The 19,261-nt window shown below is 41.6% G+C and overlaps 1 protein-coding gene and 1 long non-coding RNA gene across 2 annotated transcripts in view; both read left to right on the top strand.

Moving 5' to 3' along the window:
* The window catches only part of LOC148135595 (uncharacterized), a 134,093-nt gene extending 116,478 nt beyond the window's left edge, over positions 1 to 17,615 (top strand). The window contains exons 4-5 of the long non-coding RNA XR_015754997.1: positions 8,844 to 8,927; positions 17,296 to 17,615. This is a non-coding gene — a long non-coding RNA (uncharacterized LOC148135595). The remainder of the gene's footprint in view (positions 1 to 8,843; positions 8,928 to 17,295) is intronic.
* LOC148135596 (histone H2A-like) lies at positions 6,086 to 7,233 on the top strand. The gene has a single exon (XM_087984918.1). The coding sequence runs from the start codon at positions 6,552 to 6,554 to the stop codon at positions 6,939 to 6,941; it is 390 nt and encodes a 129-aa protein (XP_087841044.1). The 5' UTR covers positions 6,086 to 6,551; the 3' UTR covers positions 6,942 to 7,233.
* Positions 17,616 to 19,261: the final 1,646 nt, after the last annotated feature.

Genomic DNA, 19,261 nt, shown 5'->3' with positions numbered 1-19,261 from the left:
TTGGAAAGCTGTAATACAATTTTCTTTCTTTGGCTGAATGGCTGAAAACATTCTAAGCAAAAAAGACAAACCAACATTTTCACACGATGGTTATCTATACGTGTTTGATAAATGTAGCAAAATGTAGAAATTCGTTTTTATAAAGAATAGGTTAAAATAATGAATAAAAAAGAATTAGATTTCTTTCTTACAATGCAATAAAAACAAATTTCTTACGGGCTCTACAAGACTTTTTTTTAAATTCTGAATAGGCGCCAAAACAGCTCAGCGCCAAAGTAATGAGTGCCAAAACAGTTTAGAGCCAAAATGATCGGCGCCAAAAGGGCAGTGCCAAGTAGTCCCATTCCACCTTCTGTGATCTATAGACTTGTATACCAAGGCACTTTTTGTTCCTCAGTACTGCCGAGGGACCAATCCTTCATTGTGTAATTCTTTGCCTTATTAGACCTTCTAAAATGCATTACCTCACTTTATCAGGATTAAATTCCATCTGCCATTGCATTGCCCACTGTTCTCATATTGTAGCCAGAGACCATCCCCCTCACTGTCAACAACGCCACCGACTTTCATGTCATAGAGCAAAGAACAATACAGCACAGGAACAGGCCCTTTGCACTCCAAGGCTGCAATGAAACATATATTTCCACATGAAAAATTCATCTGCAGTCTTACTAATTATACTTTCTACATTCACATCCAATTGTTAATATGTACATAACAAGCAGCAAGGGTCCCAGCACTGATCCCTGTGGTACACCACTGGTCACAGGCTTCCAGTCACAAACACAACCCTCCATTATCATAGTTTGAATCCTGGGCAAGCTCATTTCAGCTCCAGTTTGCTTGAGACTCCAAGAGCCGAATTTGGACCAGTCTTTTTTATGGGACTTTGTCAAAGGCTGTAGGGGTGGCCTGTATCTGGCCAGAATAGAGTGCCCCATGTCTGTTAACACAAACTGCCCTTTAAGAGTTAAACAGCAAGATGTGAAATGCAATGGCAGGCAGAAACTATGCCAAGCAGCCTACTCACACAGTAAGGCAGAATGAAAATATTGAACAAGCCACTACGAGGACAGTGTAAAGGACCCAGCCTGTTCCCATTCGAAACAGTTCTGACAAGCAGACCTAAGGTCCGATAAATGAGTAACTCCGGCCACATTAAATGAACGGGTAATTGTCCCAGTTAATGAACAGACACCAGGTATTGTGGTTCTGTTCGCCGAGCTGGGAATTTGTGTTGCAGACATTTCATCCCCTGTCTAGGTGACATCCTCAGTGCTTGGAAGCTCCTGTGAAGCACTTCTGTGATGCTTTCTCCGGCATTTATAGTGATTTGTATCTGCCGCTTCTAGTTGTCAGTTCCAGCTGTCCACTGCAGTGGTCAGTATATTGGGTCCAGGTCGATGTGCTTATTGATTGAATCTGTGGATGAGTGCCATGCCTCTAGGAATTCCCTGGCTGTTCTCTGTTTGGCTTGTCCTATAATTGTCCCAGTCGAATTCATGACTTGTCATCTGAGTGTGTGGCTACTAAGGATAGCTGGTCATGTCGTTTCGTGGCTCGTTGGTGTTCATGGATGCAGATCGTTAGCTGTCTTCCTGTTTGTCCTATGTAGTGTTTTGTGCAATCCTTGCATGGGATTTTGTACACTACATTGGTTTTGCTCATGCTGGGTATCGGGTCCTTTGTCCTGGTGAGTTGTTATCTAAGAGTGGCTGTTGGTTTGTGTGCTGTTATGAGTCCGAGTGGTCGCAGTAGTCTGGCTGTCAGTTCAGAAATGTTTTTGATGTATGGTAGTGTGGCTAGTCCTTTGGGTTGTGGCATGTCCTCATTCTGTTTTTCCCTTAGGCATCTGTTGATGAAATTGCGGGGATATTCGTTTTTGAATAACCATCCCAACACACACAAAAGAAGTTGCATCAAGACACTGTTGAAAATGGCCACAACACACTGCAGTACACCAGAACTGCAAAAAGAGGAAAAACACCTATACAATGTATTCGCCAAAAATGGATACCCCCACAATGGGTACAGAATAATTTGCAAAACACAGAAATACTGTCAGGTTAATAGGTCCATAGTCAAAAATAGAAAAATCATGCCTACTAGGATCACATGGTTGGGAGAGCTACCGTTTCCTTAAATTAAACAGGAAAGGTAAGAGTGAAGTACGCCAGTCCCAGTGGACAAGAGAACTTCCAATAGAATTTTAATGCATAGTATCACATTGGTCAAAAAGTAAACTCCACTTGTCTATTTGGAAATACTAAACCTATTGCATGCTAACAATGTATTCCACTTAAATAGGGAAAGAAGTAAATAAGTATTCAGGCTAATTATTCCTCCAATTACCTCACCATGGTTTAAACTTGCTGTCTGACTCTATGACTGTATGTAATTCATGTATCAATTCTGTTTGTCCAAACTGGAGAAATTAGATAGCAGGCCAAGTGCCAGATTGAAACAGATATTGCAATTTAATTTGTTTCCACAAAGTGAAAACTGAACATATCTCATACAAAATGACTGAATGAATACTTTGTTTTCAAGTGGTCCAAAGGGAAATTAAATATTAATATGAAAAGGTACACATTTAGACCGATCCCCAGAGATTACTGGATACAGAATGCAAAAGCTCTCATAAAGTGGTCTTGGTAAAAACATGTGGACAATAAGTTCAAAATGCACATTCAGAATATAACTTACAATCAGAACCTGTACCATAGAATAAAAGTTGTGGAAATTATCCAAACTGCTTTACGTTATCAGAGACTGAAAATGGTATAAAAAAGTCTTACTTTCAATTACAGTACATAGAATTTCTCCGGTGCAGATAAAGTTCATTTGGCCCATCCCCCAGCAATAACTCACCAGATCCCACCCAGATGTAGACCTCACACTATCCCCATAACTCCACATTTACCATAGTTAACCCACTGACACTAGAGTGGTGCTGGAAAAGCACAGCAGTTCACGCAGCGTCCGAGCAGTAGGAAAATTGATGTTTCGGAGCAATCTGGTTTCCAGCATCTTGCAGCCCTAGTTTTTAACCCTGTTTTAACCCACTGACACTGTGCATCCTTGAAGACTACAGGACAATTTACCACGGCTAATCCAGCAAACCTGCACATGTTTGGACCATGCAGAAAAACAAGAGCATCAAGAGGAAACCCATGCAGACACGGGCAGAACATGCAAACTGCACACAGGTAATGAACCTAGGCTGAAATTAAATCTGCATCCCTGGCACCACTGTGCCACCATGCCAGCCTGACATGGATAGCAATACACAAAATCTTATTCATGTTGAGCAACTGAGATTTGAAGTAAATAGAGCTCCTGCAGTTTCTGCAAGTGTCATGTTAAACAGAGGCAAATGTGTACGTACACTCACTTATTCACAGAACACAAACTGACAGGTACAGATACTTTCAGGTACAGATGCACTCATCCATTCATATAGTTGAAGCTGTCAGGGATAGACTGATGATTGTACAAACACATTCACATTGCAGAATCTGACAAGTACATTTTGATAATACACACATATTCCCAGAGCAGAATCTCACAGGTATACAATAACTGCATTCTTATATTCACCTAGCACCTAATGAGGCAGATTGATAACTAAAGTCACATTGACGTTGCAAAAGCTGACAGGTAGAGACTGATAATGACATTCTCATATTCATACAGCAGAATCTGACAGGGGCAGATAGATAATTGGACTGTCATCTTCACATCACAGAAACTCACCGGGAGAAATAGATAAATAGGTTGTCATATTCAAATTGGAGAAACCGATGGACAGATCAATAACTACACTTCCATATTCACAGATCAGAAACTGACAGGTACAGATGGATAGGTGAAAGTGAGGACTGCAGATGCTGGAAATTAGTGTTGAAAGTGTGGTGCTGGAAAAGCACAGCAGATCTGGAAGCATCCAAGGAGCAAAAGAATCAACGTTTTGGTTAAAAGCCCCTTCATTAGTACAGATGTATAACTACATCAATACATTCACATAGCTGAAACTGACAGGGAAATATTGATAACTATACTCATGCATTCGTGTCACACAGCGACAAGTACATTTCATTACGGACCCCCACATGTGCACTTTGGAGACAATGGCAGGTAGACATTGATAACTATGTTCACATTTCAACAATGCAGAAACTGACATGGACAGATTGATAATTAAACTATCACATTCACAGAGCAGAAACTGACATATTCACACAGTAGAAACCAACAGGTTTAGGGTGATAACTTCACTCAAATATGCACATAGCAGAATCTTACTGGGACAGAGTGATCCCTGCACTCTCATATTCGCATTGCAGAAACTTAGAGCTGTAGATTGATATGTAGGCTCTCATTGTAAGTCTAAAATAGTTGGGCATATTCTCACTGAAGACTTGAAGAACAATTTATCATCTTTAAGGCAAAAGAAAATGATCTGAAGGGAGTTGACAGAGTTGATGCAGGGAGATTGTCACTGCTCATGAGAGAATCCAGAGTAAGGGACACAGTTTTGAGCAGGAAGCTTTCTGTCTCAGAAAGAAATGTTGAACATTTTCCCCTTGTTCTGTTCCATAGAGAGCAGTTAGGGTTGGGTTATCAGCTTAATTTATGCTAATGTAGCCATATATCTTTTTTGATACATAAGGAGGTCTTTGGCTATGGGCACTAAACATCAAAATGAGATTAAGACCATAACTAAAGCCTTTGTGATCTGTTCTCCTGACAGAGTACACACAGGCAGATAGAAATGTCACAGAATTCTCATGCTTCTTATGGTCTTCTGCTCTGAGATATTTAAAGTGACACAAGCCTGAAAGAAATTAATAACTACAGCATATACACTGCATAAGAGGAATGGGAGGCATCATTTACCATACACTTTATCTTTAACTTACTGATATGTGTGTGTGCTCATAGATCACATACTGATCGATTCAGTTACAAGTTACCGAGACATACCAAGGATGGAGTGAAAAAAGATTAGCCATCCATTTCATCAGAAACTTCGACATACTTGTTCTCTGCCATGCCTGCGATTGACTGAAACTGAGTAAACACAAGATTTGAAACAACAAACTGGCAGTTACAGCATGAAATACTGAGTCACTTGCAAAGTTCGAAATTGTTAGGATATAATACTTAGCGAGAAACTGGCTTAAACAATGTCACATCAGCAGTGACATTGTGGATATTGTCAGTAACAATGTACAAAGAGTTATTCCTTATTGAAATGCTGGAGTTATAATTACAAACTCAACTTCAATTTGCAGAAGTTGATTTTCATAGGGTATGGGAGTGGAGGGTAGTGAGTTCTACCTGAGTCTGTCCAAAGTCAATGAATGACACCTACGGAGTAAAACAACAATTTACACTTCAGAAGGTTTGAATTACAGTCTGATATGTAAAGACTGTGGAACAGAGTTTACAAAAATGCATCCCAGAAACAGACGGGCACAGATTGGAGTCGAGAGTGTGGTGCTGGAAAAGCACAGCGGGTCAGGCAGCATCTGAGGAGCAGGAGAATCGATGTTTCGAGCCTTTCATCTCGACGTTTTGGGCATAAATCCTCCGATCCCCAGCATCTGCAATCCTCACTTTCTCCTAGGGGCACAGATTGGAGGAATATTTCTACATCAGTCTTTGATGGTTACAGAATAAAACCTCTCTTGAAGTAACACTAATTGACTATTACACAGAGGACCAGAGCCTCAGTGGGCAGATGTTGAGTTAATGCCAAATGTGTAAATAAGGACACGACAGATACAAAGTTAAAGTGACACATTTGTAGCATGCTAACAGTTACTGGTGAACAGGTATTCGCGTAAGACTGAGCAATGCTATAAATTGCAACATGAAACTGCAAGACACCTAAATGAGAAGTGCAGCAATGTGGTTCAGTTACACTGCAGGTACTAGCAAAGCACACAGTTATAGATACGTCTCTGGGCCCACAGTTATCAGTCAAGGTCTCAGAAATATATTCATCCCACAGTCAAGACGTCACTCAACTCGTGACTCAAGAGAAGTATTACATAGAAAAGTTTTCATTTCATTTATCTTCAACTCCGTGCAATTGAGAACGAGTTGCATGAACTCCAAGTGTAGAAAACACTCACGGTCAGGTTCCACTGGACGGTGTAACTTGACAACAAATGCAATTTCAAACGGATGAGAGTTTTTTTTCACACAGTGACAAGTTCTGTGTTAATTCGAGCCCATACAGAGGAATAAAAAGAGACATGCGGAGCTAGAAACACACCCTTCCACTCCCACATCATCACAACAACAAGCAAAAGGAAACAGAGCCAATACCACAGTCACTTTCTGTGTGATAGGGACAAAATAAATCTCCCTCAGTCAGGCTGACAGGAACAGAATCAGCATCCACTTCACATTTCATTGCAGATTCTGACAGAATAACATTACAAATCATAGTAACCAATCAGAGAGACTGAGATTTTGTGAATATCGTCAGTGTGAACTACCCAATCATTCTCTGTGAAAGTGCTTGTGAGATTGTGACCATGTCCGGAAGAGGAAAGGGCGGTGGGAAAGCTCGCGCCAAGGCGAAGTCTCGGTCGTCCCGGGCTGGCCTGCAGTTCCCGGTGGGCCGTGTTCACAGGCTCCTGAGAAAGGGTAACTATGCTGAGCGTGTGGGTGCCGGTGCGCCGGTCTATCTGGCTGCGGTGCTGGAGTATCTGACGGCTGAAATCCTGGAGCTGGCCGGCAACGCGGCCCGGGACAACAAGAAGACCCGCATCATCCCCAGGCACCTGCAGCTGGCCGTGCGCAACGACGAGGAGCTCAACAAGCTGCTGGGAGGGGTGACCATCGCTCAGGGCGGGGTGCTGCCTAATATCCAGGCCGTGCTGCTGCCCAAGAAAACTTCCCATGGGGGCGCCGCTGAAAAGTGAAGAGAGTATTCTTGAATCTGACAACCCAAAGGCTCTTTTCAGAGCCACTCACAGCATCTGTGAAAGGGGCTAAACTTTCTGTCGATTGATTATTTTCCTTTTAATGTGTAGAGCCTTCGCCTTTGTACCGGACATTAATAAATTCCACGCTCCATTTAATTAGATATTGTTACTGTCTATGGGAAAAACAAGGACTACAAGATGCTGGAAACCCCAGAGTCGAGATGAGTGTGGTGCTGGAAAAGCACAGCAGTTCAGGCACCGTCCGAGGAGCAGGAAAATCGACGTTTCGGGCAAAATCCCTTCATCAGACTGTCTGTAGGAGCAGAGAACACAGCACCAGGTTATAGCCCAACGGATATTTTCGAAGCACCTGATGTGTGATGTGTAACATCGTGCACCCCAGTCCAACACCTGCATCTCCAAATCAACTGGTATCGAATCACATGAAAAACAAACACAATCCCCAGACAGAGAGCAACTCAGGGCAACAATGGAATCAGATCCGTGGTTCTGGTTAAGTTGTTGGCTTTAAATAAAAAAAACACATCCTAATTAATATGTAATGCATGTGACAATGATCAGTTCAATATTGCCAGACTAGCCTCATGTTGATTTACAGGTAGTGTCCCTGTGTCTTCCTCCAGAAAAATACCTGAGGGACTAAGACACTGTAATACTTCCTCAGTTCAAGGCAAAGAGTGACCAGCTGCCTCTAACAAACAGAGGGTATGTAGCCCATTGACGTTTACACACCAGTGTTGGAGATAGATAAACTGAATCCTCATCCAAAATAGACATTCAGGAACTGCAGTTATTGAGGGCAGTTTCAAAGTTACAATGAAGATAGACAAATAGGCCACATTGTTTCAAAAACCATCCGTGAAGGAGGGGTTAAGTACACAGATGGAGGGAAACGGTGCTCACCGACAGGGCAAGAGTTACCGAAGAGTCGTCGAGTCATAGAGATGTACAGTGTGGAAATAGACCCTTTGGTCCAACTTGTCTATGCCGACCAGATATCCTAACCCAATCTAGTCCCATTTGCCTGCACTTAGCCCTTCTCCCTTCTAAACCATTCCTATTCATATTGTTAAAGTACAGATTTGAGATGGCCCAGAGAATCCCTTGTGGACTCAGACCTATAAGCCTCTCTTGGTTCATCATGGAGATCGTACTCCTTCGTAGTCTGGAATGAAAACCTCTAACAAACAGTTTAGTTTAATTTTAGCCTTCCCCTTTATTTACCAATAGCATCAGTGTTACAATGTAACATTGACACCTAAGTGCCGGGCTAGCTAAGGTTCTAAAACCTTAGAAGAGTAGGATACTGGATCTTCCTTTAAGAGCCCTCGCAGGCTACTCCACTCTTCTGTCTCAAACAGGCTTCCTTTTTAGAAAATTTCACAAAAACACTGCATGTTTGTAATTAGACAGAGTGGAAAGGCAATAATTCATAAGGAAGAACAGTTAATTAACAGGTCTGTGTGCGCTTAACTGATCACTCCTGTAGGCCCTTAGCCATCCATCAAGTGAGAAAAACAGCTCCAGCTGAGTCAGGTTCCTGTTGGTGAGGTAAGTCCCTATCATAAAGAGGTACCAGTCTAAACTAAGTGTAAGAGGTCATAAGGTAACCTTGAGCAGTTTGCATGTCAGATATCACTGTTTTACAAAATGGCTTTTTAGCGAGCAGGGCAAGCTTTGACCATAAAATGGCTTCCTAACAGATTGTGTCAGAACCTCTTCAATATTGGGTTTAGAATATATTTTTTTTAAACTGGGAGCAGACTCCTGCTTTTTATCTTAACCACAGCATCATTGTGTATCTGGGGCTGAAATGTTACCACAAGGTTGAATTTTAAATGATTCATTAGTCTCAAATTAAACATGGTTTCTTTTCAGGGTTGTGATTCAAATTCAAAGAAGACAGAGGATCTGATGAGTTAGAGTTGACAGTGGGGCAGTCATGGTCTGTAAGAACACGAAGTAAGTTAAAGCTTCATCAATGTTATATTTGACAGAGTTTGTATTTCATAATCAGCGATGGCTACTCAAAATCATCATAAAGTCCAAAATGCAAATAAATTCAAAACATGCATGTCTCTCTCTCACACACATAAGGGTAATAAGAACCCATTATTATTGATAGGACCTGACTGTTTATTACAAGGCTTTTGACATGCTTCTAAATGATACAAAGTTTCTGAGATCTCAGTCAAACACTGTCATTAATTTCACAAGTTAACAACTGTGAATGTTATCACTCTGTGTCCTTTTTACACAGATTCATTGATGTTAGGGCAAATGTTCTTAATTTCTTTTGAGCATCTTGTTATCACTTGGTGAGAACAGATGTTTTTATCTTCTGAACATCCTGGATTCCCCCTCTTGTGGCCTGATACCTCCCTGCCTACTCTGTTTATTTTCTCCTGTGCAGCAAGTGTTCTATAATTCAACATTACATTTAGACTAAATGTTTCAGGACAAGTTTTAAGACTTTCTCATTATACCTACCCAGATGCCTTTTAAATGTTGTAATTGTACAAACCTCCACCACTTCTCCATGCGCCTTATGATTGTATAAACTTCTATAAGGTCACTCTCCAGGGAAAACAGTTACAGCCTATTCAGCCTCTGCTTGTAGCTCAAATTCTCCAACCCGGATGAAGCATGATTACATGGTGTTTGTGTGTGACTGAGAAGGACAGAATGAATCATTTGCTGATTAGTTGTCACATACAGAGATGACAATTAAATAATGTGAATTTCAAACAGACAATTATGCGCTACTCGCAATATGTCCTTTCTATAACCCACTGGCAATACCACTTGATAAACCTCTGCCCATTTCTGATCTACCTGAATACGTGATGATCTTCATTTTCTCATTAAGACATCATTTTTAAGATAATAACATTCAGGGATACATTCGGATTTGTTATGTGTATGCTTTTTGATACAATTGCTTTAAATTTTAATCTTTCTGCTGCAACTAAGTTAATATACCTGTGCTAACGAAGCCTGTTTTGTCATCTATCTGTTCCTAGTTTGTCTCAGCCATCTGATCAAACAGAGTCTCTGTTAATTTCCCATCAACTTTCTGATAGAGTCGGAGATGTACAGCATAGAAACAGACCCTTCGATCTAACCTGTCCATGCCGACCAGATATCCCAACCCAATCTTGTCCCACCTGCCAGCACCCGGCCCATATCTCTCCAAACGCTTCCTATTCATACACCCATCAAAATGTCTCTTAAATGTTGCAATTGTACCAGCCTCCACCACTTCCTCCTGACAGCTCATTCCATGCACGTACCACCCTCTGCGTGAAAATGTTGCCACTTAGGTCTCTTTTATATCTTTTCCCTCTCATCCTAAACCTATGCCCTCTAGTTCTGGACTCCTGGATCCTAGGGAAAAGACCTATCCATGCACCTCATAATTTTGTAAACCTCTATAAGGTCACCCCTCAGCTTCCGACGTTCCAGGGAAAACAGCCCCAGCTTGTTCAGACTCTCCCTTTAGCTCAAATCCTCCAAACCTGGCAACATCCTTGTAAATCTTTTATGAACCCTTTCAGGTTTCACAACATCTTTCCGATATGAAGGAGACCAGAACTGCACACAATATTCCAACAAGACATCTAACTGATGTCTTGTACAGCCGCAACATGACCACCCAACTCCTGTACTCAATTCTTTGACCAATAAAGGAAAGCATACCAAACGCCTTCTTCACTCTCCTATCTACCTGCGACTCCACTTTCAAGGAGCTATGAACCTGCACTCCAAGGTCTCTTTGTTCAGCAACATTCCCTAGGACCTTACCATTAAATCCTGCTAAGATTTGCTTTCCCAAAAATGCAGCATCTCGCATTTATCTGAATAAAATCCATCTGCCACTTCTCAGCCCATTGGCCCATCTGGTCCAGATCCTATTGTAATCTGAGGTAAGCCTCTTCGCTGTCTATTACACCTCCAATTTTGGTGTCACCTGCAAACTTACTAACTGTACCTCTTATGCTCACATCCAAATCATTATGTAAATGACAAAAAGTAGAGGATCCAGCACCGATCCTTGTGGCACTTCACGGTCACAGGCCTTCAGTCTGGAAACAACTATCTACCACCACTCTCTGTCTTCTATCTTTGAGCCAGTTCTGTATCCAAATGGCGAGTTCTCCCTGTGTTCCATGAGATCTAACCTTGCTAATCAGTCTCCCATGGCGAACCTTTTCGAACGCCTTACTGAAGTCCATATAGATCACATCTACTGCTCTGCCCTCATAAATCCTCTTTGTTACTTCCTCAAAAAACTCAATTAAGTTTGTGAGACATGATTTCCCACGCACAAAGCCATGTTGACTACCCCTCACCAGTCCTTGCCTTTCTAAATGCATGTACATCCTGTCCCTCAGGATTCTCTCCAACAACTTGCCCACCACGGAGTTCAGGCTCACCGGTCTATAATTCCTTGGCTTGTCTTTACCGCCCTTGTTAAAAATGGCACCACGTTTGCCAACCTCCAGTCTTCCGGCACCTCACCTTTGACTATTGATGGTACAAATATCTCAGCAAGAGGCCCAGCAATCACATCTCTAGCTTCCCAGAGATTTCTCGTGTACACCTGATCAGGTCCTGGGGATTTATCCACCTTTTCAAGGCATCCAGAATTTCCTCCTCTGTAATCTGCACATTTTGCAAGATGTCATCATCTATTTCCCTACAGTCTATATTTAGATTTAGATTAGATTACAGTGTGGAAACAGGCCCTTCAGCTCAACAAGTCCACACCAACCTGCCGAAGCGAAACCCACCCATACCCCTACATTTACCCCTTACCTAACACTACAGGCAATTTAGTATGGCCAATTCACCTGACCCTGCACATCTTTGGATGGTGGGAGGAAACCGGAGCACCCGGAGGAAACCCACGCAGACACGGGGAGAACGTGCAAACTCCACACAGTCAGTCGCCTGAGGCGGGAATTGAACCCGGGTCTCTGGCGCTGTGAGGCAGCAGTTCCACAATAAATACTGATGCAAAATATTCATTTAGTATCTCCCCCATTTTCAGTGGCTCCACACAAAGGCCGCCTTGCTGATCTTTGAATGGCCCTATTCTTTCCCTAGTTACCCTTTTGTCCTTAATATATTTGTAAAAACCCTTTGGATTTTCCTTAATTCTATTTGCCAAAGCTATCTCATGTCCCCGTTTTGCCCTTCTGATTTCCCTCTTTAGTATACTCCTACTTCCTTTATACTCTTCTAAGCATTCGCTTGATCTATCCTGACATGTGCTTCCTTCTTTTCCTTAACCAAATCCTCAATTTCTTTAGTCATCCAGCATTCCCTATACCTACTCGCCTTTCCTTTCACCTTGACAGGAATATACTTTCTCTGGATTCTTGTTATCTCATTTCTGAAGGCTTCCCATTTTCCAGCCGACTCTTTACCTGCGAACATCTGCCTCCAATCAGCTTTGAAAAGTTCTTGTCTAATACCATCTAAATTGGCCTTTCTCCAGTTTGGAACTTCAACTTTTAGATCTGGTCTATCCTTTTCCATCACGATTCTAAAACGAATAGAATTATGGTCGCTAGCGCCAAAGTGTGCCCCACCCCTCACCCCGACCCCGTCACCTCCGTCCCCTGCCCTTCCTTATTTCCCAAGAGTAGGTCAAGCTTTGCACCTTCTCTCGTAGGTACATCTATATACTGAATCAGAAAATTGTCTTGCACGCATTTAAGAATTTCCTCTCCATCTAAACCCTTAATACTATAGCAATCCCAGTTGATGTTTAGAAAGTTAAAATCCCCTATCATAACTACGCTATTATTCTTACAGATAGCGGAGATCTTCCTACAAGTTTGTTTTGCTATTTCCCTCTTGCTATTAGGGGGTCTATAATACAATCCCAATAAGATGATCATCCCTTTCTTATTTCTCAGTTCCACCCAAATAACTTCCCTGGATGTATTTCAGGGAATATTCTCCCTTAGCACAGCTTTAATGCTATCCCTTATCAAAAACGCCACTCCCCCTCCTCTCTTGCCTCCCTTTCTATCCTTCTTGTAGTATTTGTATCCTGGAACATTAAACTGCCAGGCCTGCCCATCCCTGAGCCATGTTTCTGTAATTGCTTTGATATCCCAGTCCCATGTTCCAAACCATGCCCTGAGTTTATCTGCCTTCTCTGTTAGGCCCTGCGCATTGAAATAAATGCAGTTTAATTTATTATTCCGGCTGCCCTGACACACTTCTGTTCTCAAGTGTACAAGTCTCAGATTGATCTATTTCCTCCCTATCTCCCTGGGTTTCACCGCCCCACCCACCCACCCCCACACCTGTACTCTTTGATCTTTCCTGTTTCAACTGATGACTTTGTGATCTTGTTACCATACAGTCAGGAAATATCCCAGGATATGTGTTCAGTTCAGTTACCTGAATTTCCATTGGCTTTTCAACCACAGTTGGCAGCACTCAACCGGTGAATTAGCAACATCATTAGCAAGGACAAATTGTATTCCTGGAGCTGAAAGTTTGTTCAGTACTCCTACTATGACTTCTCCCCTCTTCACTAGATACTCTAACCTCATGTCTTACAATTGAGCATTTCTTATTTCAATGTGAATTCTTGATACTTGTACCTTTTCTGGCAATAGTCCTTTAGAGGTACATATATCTTCATATTTTAGCACCACAGATTGAGAGGATCCTTATATCTCTGAATATTGCTACCTCTTTACCTCTTGCTCCTGGCCTATGCGAGTAAACTTTACCTTCACGGTGTATGGTTTAAGAAGATCTGGCACTTCCTCCATAAATAACCTCCAACCAGCTTGTACATCTGAGGCAGCTTTCTAGTCTCCACAGTGCTCTCTGTTACCACTCCAACAAAATTCACTGGATTATCCAGTTTTCCTACAACTTGCTCATCAGTGCTTTTCCAAACCCATCAACACCGATTCCATGTGGCCTACCTTACTGCAGTGAGAGCATCAGAGGTTCTTCACTTTTCTTTCCCTTTCAAGGGTGTCCTTTTTACCTTGTGGTAAATTATTCTTAAGATCTTCACCGAGATCTACTTTTCCCTTTCCACGTGAGAATTTCTCTTCTCCACAATTATTATCCCTCATGGATTGAAATTGATTTTGGCAGCCCAATTTTGACTTATTGATCAACTCAATCATCAGCCATTTCCGATGCCAGTCTTGCTGTTTTAACTCTCTGCTCTTCCACATGAGTTATCATTATATCAGTCAATGAATTTTTGAACTCCTGTCTAAGTGCCAATTTCCAAAGTTCAAACTCCCTCTTTATTCCTTTCCTCTCTCTCCTTTTCTCTCTCTTCTCCCTCTCTTCTGTTTTTAATCATAATTCAAACTGTTTTGTTTCTGTTGCCCTTTCCTTGACTTTTGTCTCTAACTCGAATTGCTTCATTTTCAACTGAATGTTAGCCATTTCTAATTATTCTGATGGCATTTCCAACAAATTTAAATGTTGAGCTATTGCTGTAATTATCGCCCTTTTCCTCATGGAAGAAGGCAGTTGAGCTCCAGCATGTCTGCTAATTCCAGCAACTTCGCCTTAACCACTTTTTGCAAAAATCTGAAGTCACTTCTTCCACCCCCCAAAAAACTCTTGATGACTCAAAGAGCCATTGCTATCCCAAGCACTGTTTCTTGATGAAGGGCTGATGCCCAAAACATTGATTCTCCTACTCCTCAGATGCTACCTGACCTGCTGTGCTTTTCCAGTAACACATTCTCGTCTCTGATCTCCAGCAGCTGCCATCATCACTTTATCCAAGTGCTGTTTAAACCAATGAATTCAACACCCGGAACACAAAACGCTAAGACTTACCACTCCCTGCCTTTGAGTCCAACAAACCAAATCCCAAATCAGAACTACAAAATAAATTCTGCAAACAGCCCCCAATCTGTTATGGAAAAGGCCAGATCCCCTCCAAACATTTCAAGAAAGTAACACAGACCCTAACTTTGCTAATTGTTTTAAGTGAGTGTAAAAAAGATATTCTAAGAGGGGTGCAGCTGGTCAAACCATGTAGTTTTAAACGGTTTGATTTACAAAATTATCGAATGATACACAAACAAAAGAGAACAAAAGACTAAATAACTTAAAAATCCGAAAAAGCAACAGATTTTACCAACTTAATGGTGTTTCCAACATTTACAACTATCCCCATAAATGCCCCTTGGCACAAAAGGTAAAATCAAAAACACGGTCTTACGGGAGAAATATCAGAGAGAGGAGTAACATCATGGACCTGCTTCTTTGGGTTCAGCAGCTGTTCCAACTGCCAGACTGCTTTCAGTCAATAGCCAGACAGCCAAAAACCAAATCAAACCAGAGAAAAGCTGAGCTGGGAAAACTGGGTCACTCCCCTTTCATTGTACAAGTGTTCTTCTTAAAAATGTGGAAGCCTTTTGTCTGAGGCATTATCTGTTAGCTATAATCAAAATGGCCCTAAAACCCATCAACTCAGCCTTTTCAGAGCCTGTGTCTTTTACAGACTTGTTAAAGGAGCAACAGCATTACAGCAGACTGCTCCAAGAAGTAATACCCTGAGGGATACAGGATAATGTGTTGAATTGGATCCCAAGTTGGCTCAGTCACAGGAAAGAAAGGATAATGGTCAATGGTGGCCTTTGTGAATGGAAAGCTGTTACAAGTCGTGCTCTGTATGACTCAGTGTTGGGCCCTCTGCTGGTCGTTTTATACATTAATGATTTGGAGTTGAATATGATGGGCAAATTTGTGAAATTTACAAACGACAGAAAAATTGGCCATGTCGTGGATAGTTGAGGATAGCTATAAACTCCTAAACTATATAGATGGTTTGGTGGAGTCGGCAGGAAAGTGGCAGATGGAGTTCAGCTCTGAAAAGTGTAAGGCCATGGACTTTGGGAAGTCAGACAGTAAATAGGAAAAGCAAATAAATGGGGATATACTGAGAGGGGCAGGTGAAGTGAGTGTGTAAATAAACAGGTCCCTAAAGATAGATGGGGTTGGAAAGAAGGCACATGGAATGCTCTCCCTCATTGGCAGAAGGTTGAATACAAAAATAGGGAAATAACAATGAAACTGTATGAGGCACTGTTGGCTACAATAGGACTTTGTGTGCAATCGGGTCACCACATTACAGGAAGGACAGAGTGCAGAGGAGAATTACTAGAGTGTTGCCAGAATTGCCAGAATTGTTGTCAGGAGAGATTGGAGTTGTATTCCTTGGAACAAAGGTGCCACAACTAAGGAATACAGGGCGACCCTGTATTGCGAGTCCGGTTATAGCGGTTTACCGTGGTCCGAGTATATAAAAGGGAATGTTCCAGAACCACGGACTAGGAGGCTGCCGGGAAGACATTTCCCGTTTAAATTAATGATTTTGCATCTATCTGCGGTTTTGCGTTTCCGCTGTCGGTCCTGGAATATATCCCCCACGGGTACAGGGGTCTACAGTCCTAAATAGTGATGAAGGACGAGCACTCTGAAAGCGTGCACTTCCAAATAAACCTGTTGAATCATAACTTGATGTTGCGTGATTTTTAACTAACTCGTGAGAGGGAGACATTAGACAGGAGGAACCTGTTTACTTTGACGGAGAGTTCAAAAACCAGCGATCACTGATTCAAGCTCAGTGGTTGTAGGATTAGATGATATGTGGAAAAATGTTTTTTTTAATGTAGAGAGCGGTGGATGTCTGTAATCCGCTGCATGATTTAATGGTGCAGGCAGAGACCTTACGTTTGTTTTAAACAAAAATTCCCTGGAACTGTACCAAGTGTTGTAAACTGCAAGGTTACGGGCTGTGGCAGGAAGTTGGGATGAGAGAGGGCACCTGTGGCATTGGCATTGACAAAATGGGCTGAATGTCGCCCCCCTGCCCCACTGATGCTGTATTATTTTTACGGTTCTCTAGTTATCAATGAGACCATACCAGTCCCTGCTGTGTGAATATGTAAATATATTTACCATATACCGATAGTTACAGTTTGATAAATACACCCACACATTCACTAAGCAGGAACTGACAGGTATAGATCAATAACTAAACTCACATATCCACATACCCACTTGCATCAGGTGGCCACATTCATGGAGCTGTATGGGTGTTGTTTTGTTTTGGAATCTCACTCAACTGGTATTAGAATTTAAAGAAATAAATGGACAAGGAGCAGCTCAGAGCAGGATTGCAATCCGACCTGTGGTTCTGTTTAAATTGCTGGCTTTAAACAATAAACATTAATGATCATTAACTGGATGTTACATTGATATTGCCAATCACAACTAATGTTGATTTATAGGAGGTATCTCTTCTGTCTTCCTCCAGGGAAGCACTCAAAGGACCAAGACAATGTAATATTCTCTCAGTACCGAGCCAAGTGTGACCAGCTGCTTCGAACAAACAGCCGGTGTGTTGCTGCTGTCAGAGCAAAAAACATCCTTTCCACAGTCACAGAGTGAAGTGAGTCAGACTCACATTGAGTCCCATTTCCAGAGAGATATGTTCAAACCAAGAGTCAAACACCACTAAGGAAATAAACTTTACATTTTTTAACTATATTCTCAATGAATGCTACCCAGTTCCAATCAATTTGAATGAATCCTCATCCGAAATGTACACTGCATTAAAATCTGAACTTGGAATGGTACAGCACAGGAATGGATCCTTCAGCCCACTATGTGCTGAATGAAATTTAATCCCTTCTGCCTGCCCATGGTCCATATTCCTCCATTTCTTGCACGTTAATTTGTTTAGTTTAAAGTCCTTTCAATACCTTTATCGTATCTGCCTCCATTACCACTCCTGGCAGCGCGTTCCACTCCTATGTTAAAAGAATCTGCATCTTCTTTCTCCTTTGAACTTTCCCTGTCTCACCTTGTATGCATGCCCCTTAGTTTTACATATTTCAACTCTTGGAAAAAGATTCTGACCATCAACCTTAAGCATGCATCTCATAATTTTATAGACTTCTGGATATAGGTTTGCTCACTGAGATGGAAAGTTTGCTTTGAAACGTTTTGTAGGTAACATCATCAGTGAGCCTCCGGATGAAGCACTGCTGGTATGGCCCATTTTCTGTTTATATGTTTAGGTTTCCTTGGGTTGGTGATGTCATTTCCTGTGGTGATGTCATTTCCTGTGGTGATGTCATTTAGTGTCCATTTTCTCTGAGGGTTGTAAATGGGATTCAAGCCAATCTGTTTATTGATGGAGTTCTGGTTGGAGTTCTATTGCATGTCTCTGTTTGACTTGCCCTAGGATGGATGTGTTGTCCAAGTCGAAGTGGTGTCCTTCCTCATCTGTATGTAAGGATACTAGTAAGAGTGGGTCATGTCTTTTTGTGGCTAGTTGATGTTCATGTATTCTGGTGGCTAGTTTTCTGCCTGTTTGTCCAATGTAGTGGACACATAAATAAAAAGCGGGCCATACCACCTGTGCCTCATCCGGAGGCTCACTGATACTGTTGCCTAGTATGGTGACAAAACATCTGAAAAAGAACCTTCCAGCTTAACGAGAAAAACCTAGATCCAGAATCTCAATCTGAGCTACAACTCTTCTCAAAATTCTACAGACTTCCATTAAATCTGCCTTCAGTCTCTGCTACTCAGAAGAAAACTATTTGGGTTTTTCTAGCTTCTCTTTATAGCTCATACCCGCGAGAGAACATTCTGATAAATCTCTTCTGCACCCTCTCTAAATCCTCCACATCCTTCCTGTAATGTGCCAACCAAATTGAAAAATCACGCAACATCAGATTATAGTCCAGCAGGTTCATTTGGAAGTACCAGCTTTCAGACCGCTGCTCCTTCATCAGGTAGCTGTGAAACAGGATCATGCGACACAGAATCTACTGCAAAAGATTATAGTGTCATGCAACTGAAATGATATTTTGAAGAAACCTCGATTGCTGTTCAATGTTTCATCTTTTAGAATGGGTTTCAGGTTTCAGTTCATTAATACATACATCCCAGAACTTCTTTTAAATCACATTCACAAGATGACTTCAGATTTTATTTAAAAAAAGGGTAACATCTCAGCTCAGACAAGGTATTAAAGGTGTGAGGTTAGAGTCTGTCTGTATCTCAATCTTGAGTCAGACTGGTTCTATAGCCAAAGTAGGAATTTATAAAATATTACATGGATTGACTGTCTGTAAATTGTGCTCTTTTGGAGCAAAATAGAATGTATCTGCAAACATAATTCTGTAAATGCAAATTCTCCCCAGAGACTTGTATATGTGTGTGTGTTTGTGTGTATGAGAGAGAGACACAGAGAGTATTTGAGTGTGAGT

Source organism: Chiloscyllium plagiosum, unplaced genomic scaffold, assembly GCF_037043375.1.
Source record: "Chiloscyllium plagiosum isolate Xiang-an unplaced genomic scaffold, Cpla_swu_hap1 HiC_scaffold_49, whole genome shotgun sequence".
Taxonomy (NCBI): domain Eukaryota; kingdom Metazoa; phylum Chordata; class Chondrichthyes; order Orectolobiformes; family Hemiscylliidae; genus Chiloscyllium; species Chiloscyllium plagiosum.
This window is presented reverse-complemented; position numbering and strand designations above follow the sequence as displayed.

Bases quoted from the DNA above. Each gene is read 5' to 3' on its own strand.
- LOC148135596 (XM_087984918.1), top strand. From the start codon at position 6,552: ATGTCCGGAAGAGGAAAGGGCGGTGGGAAAGCTCGCGCCAAGGCGAAG.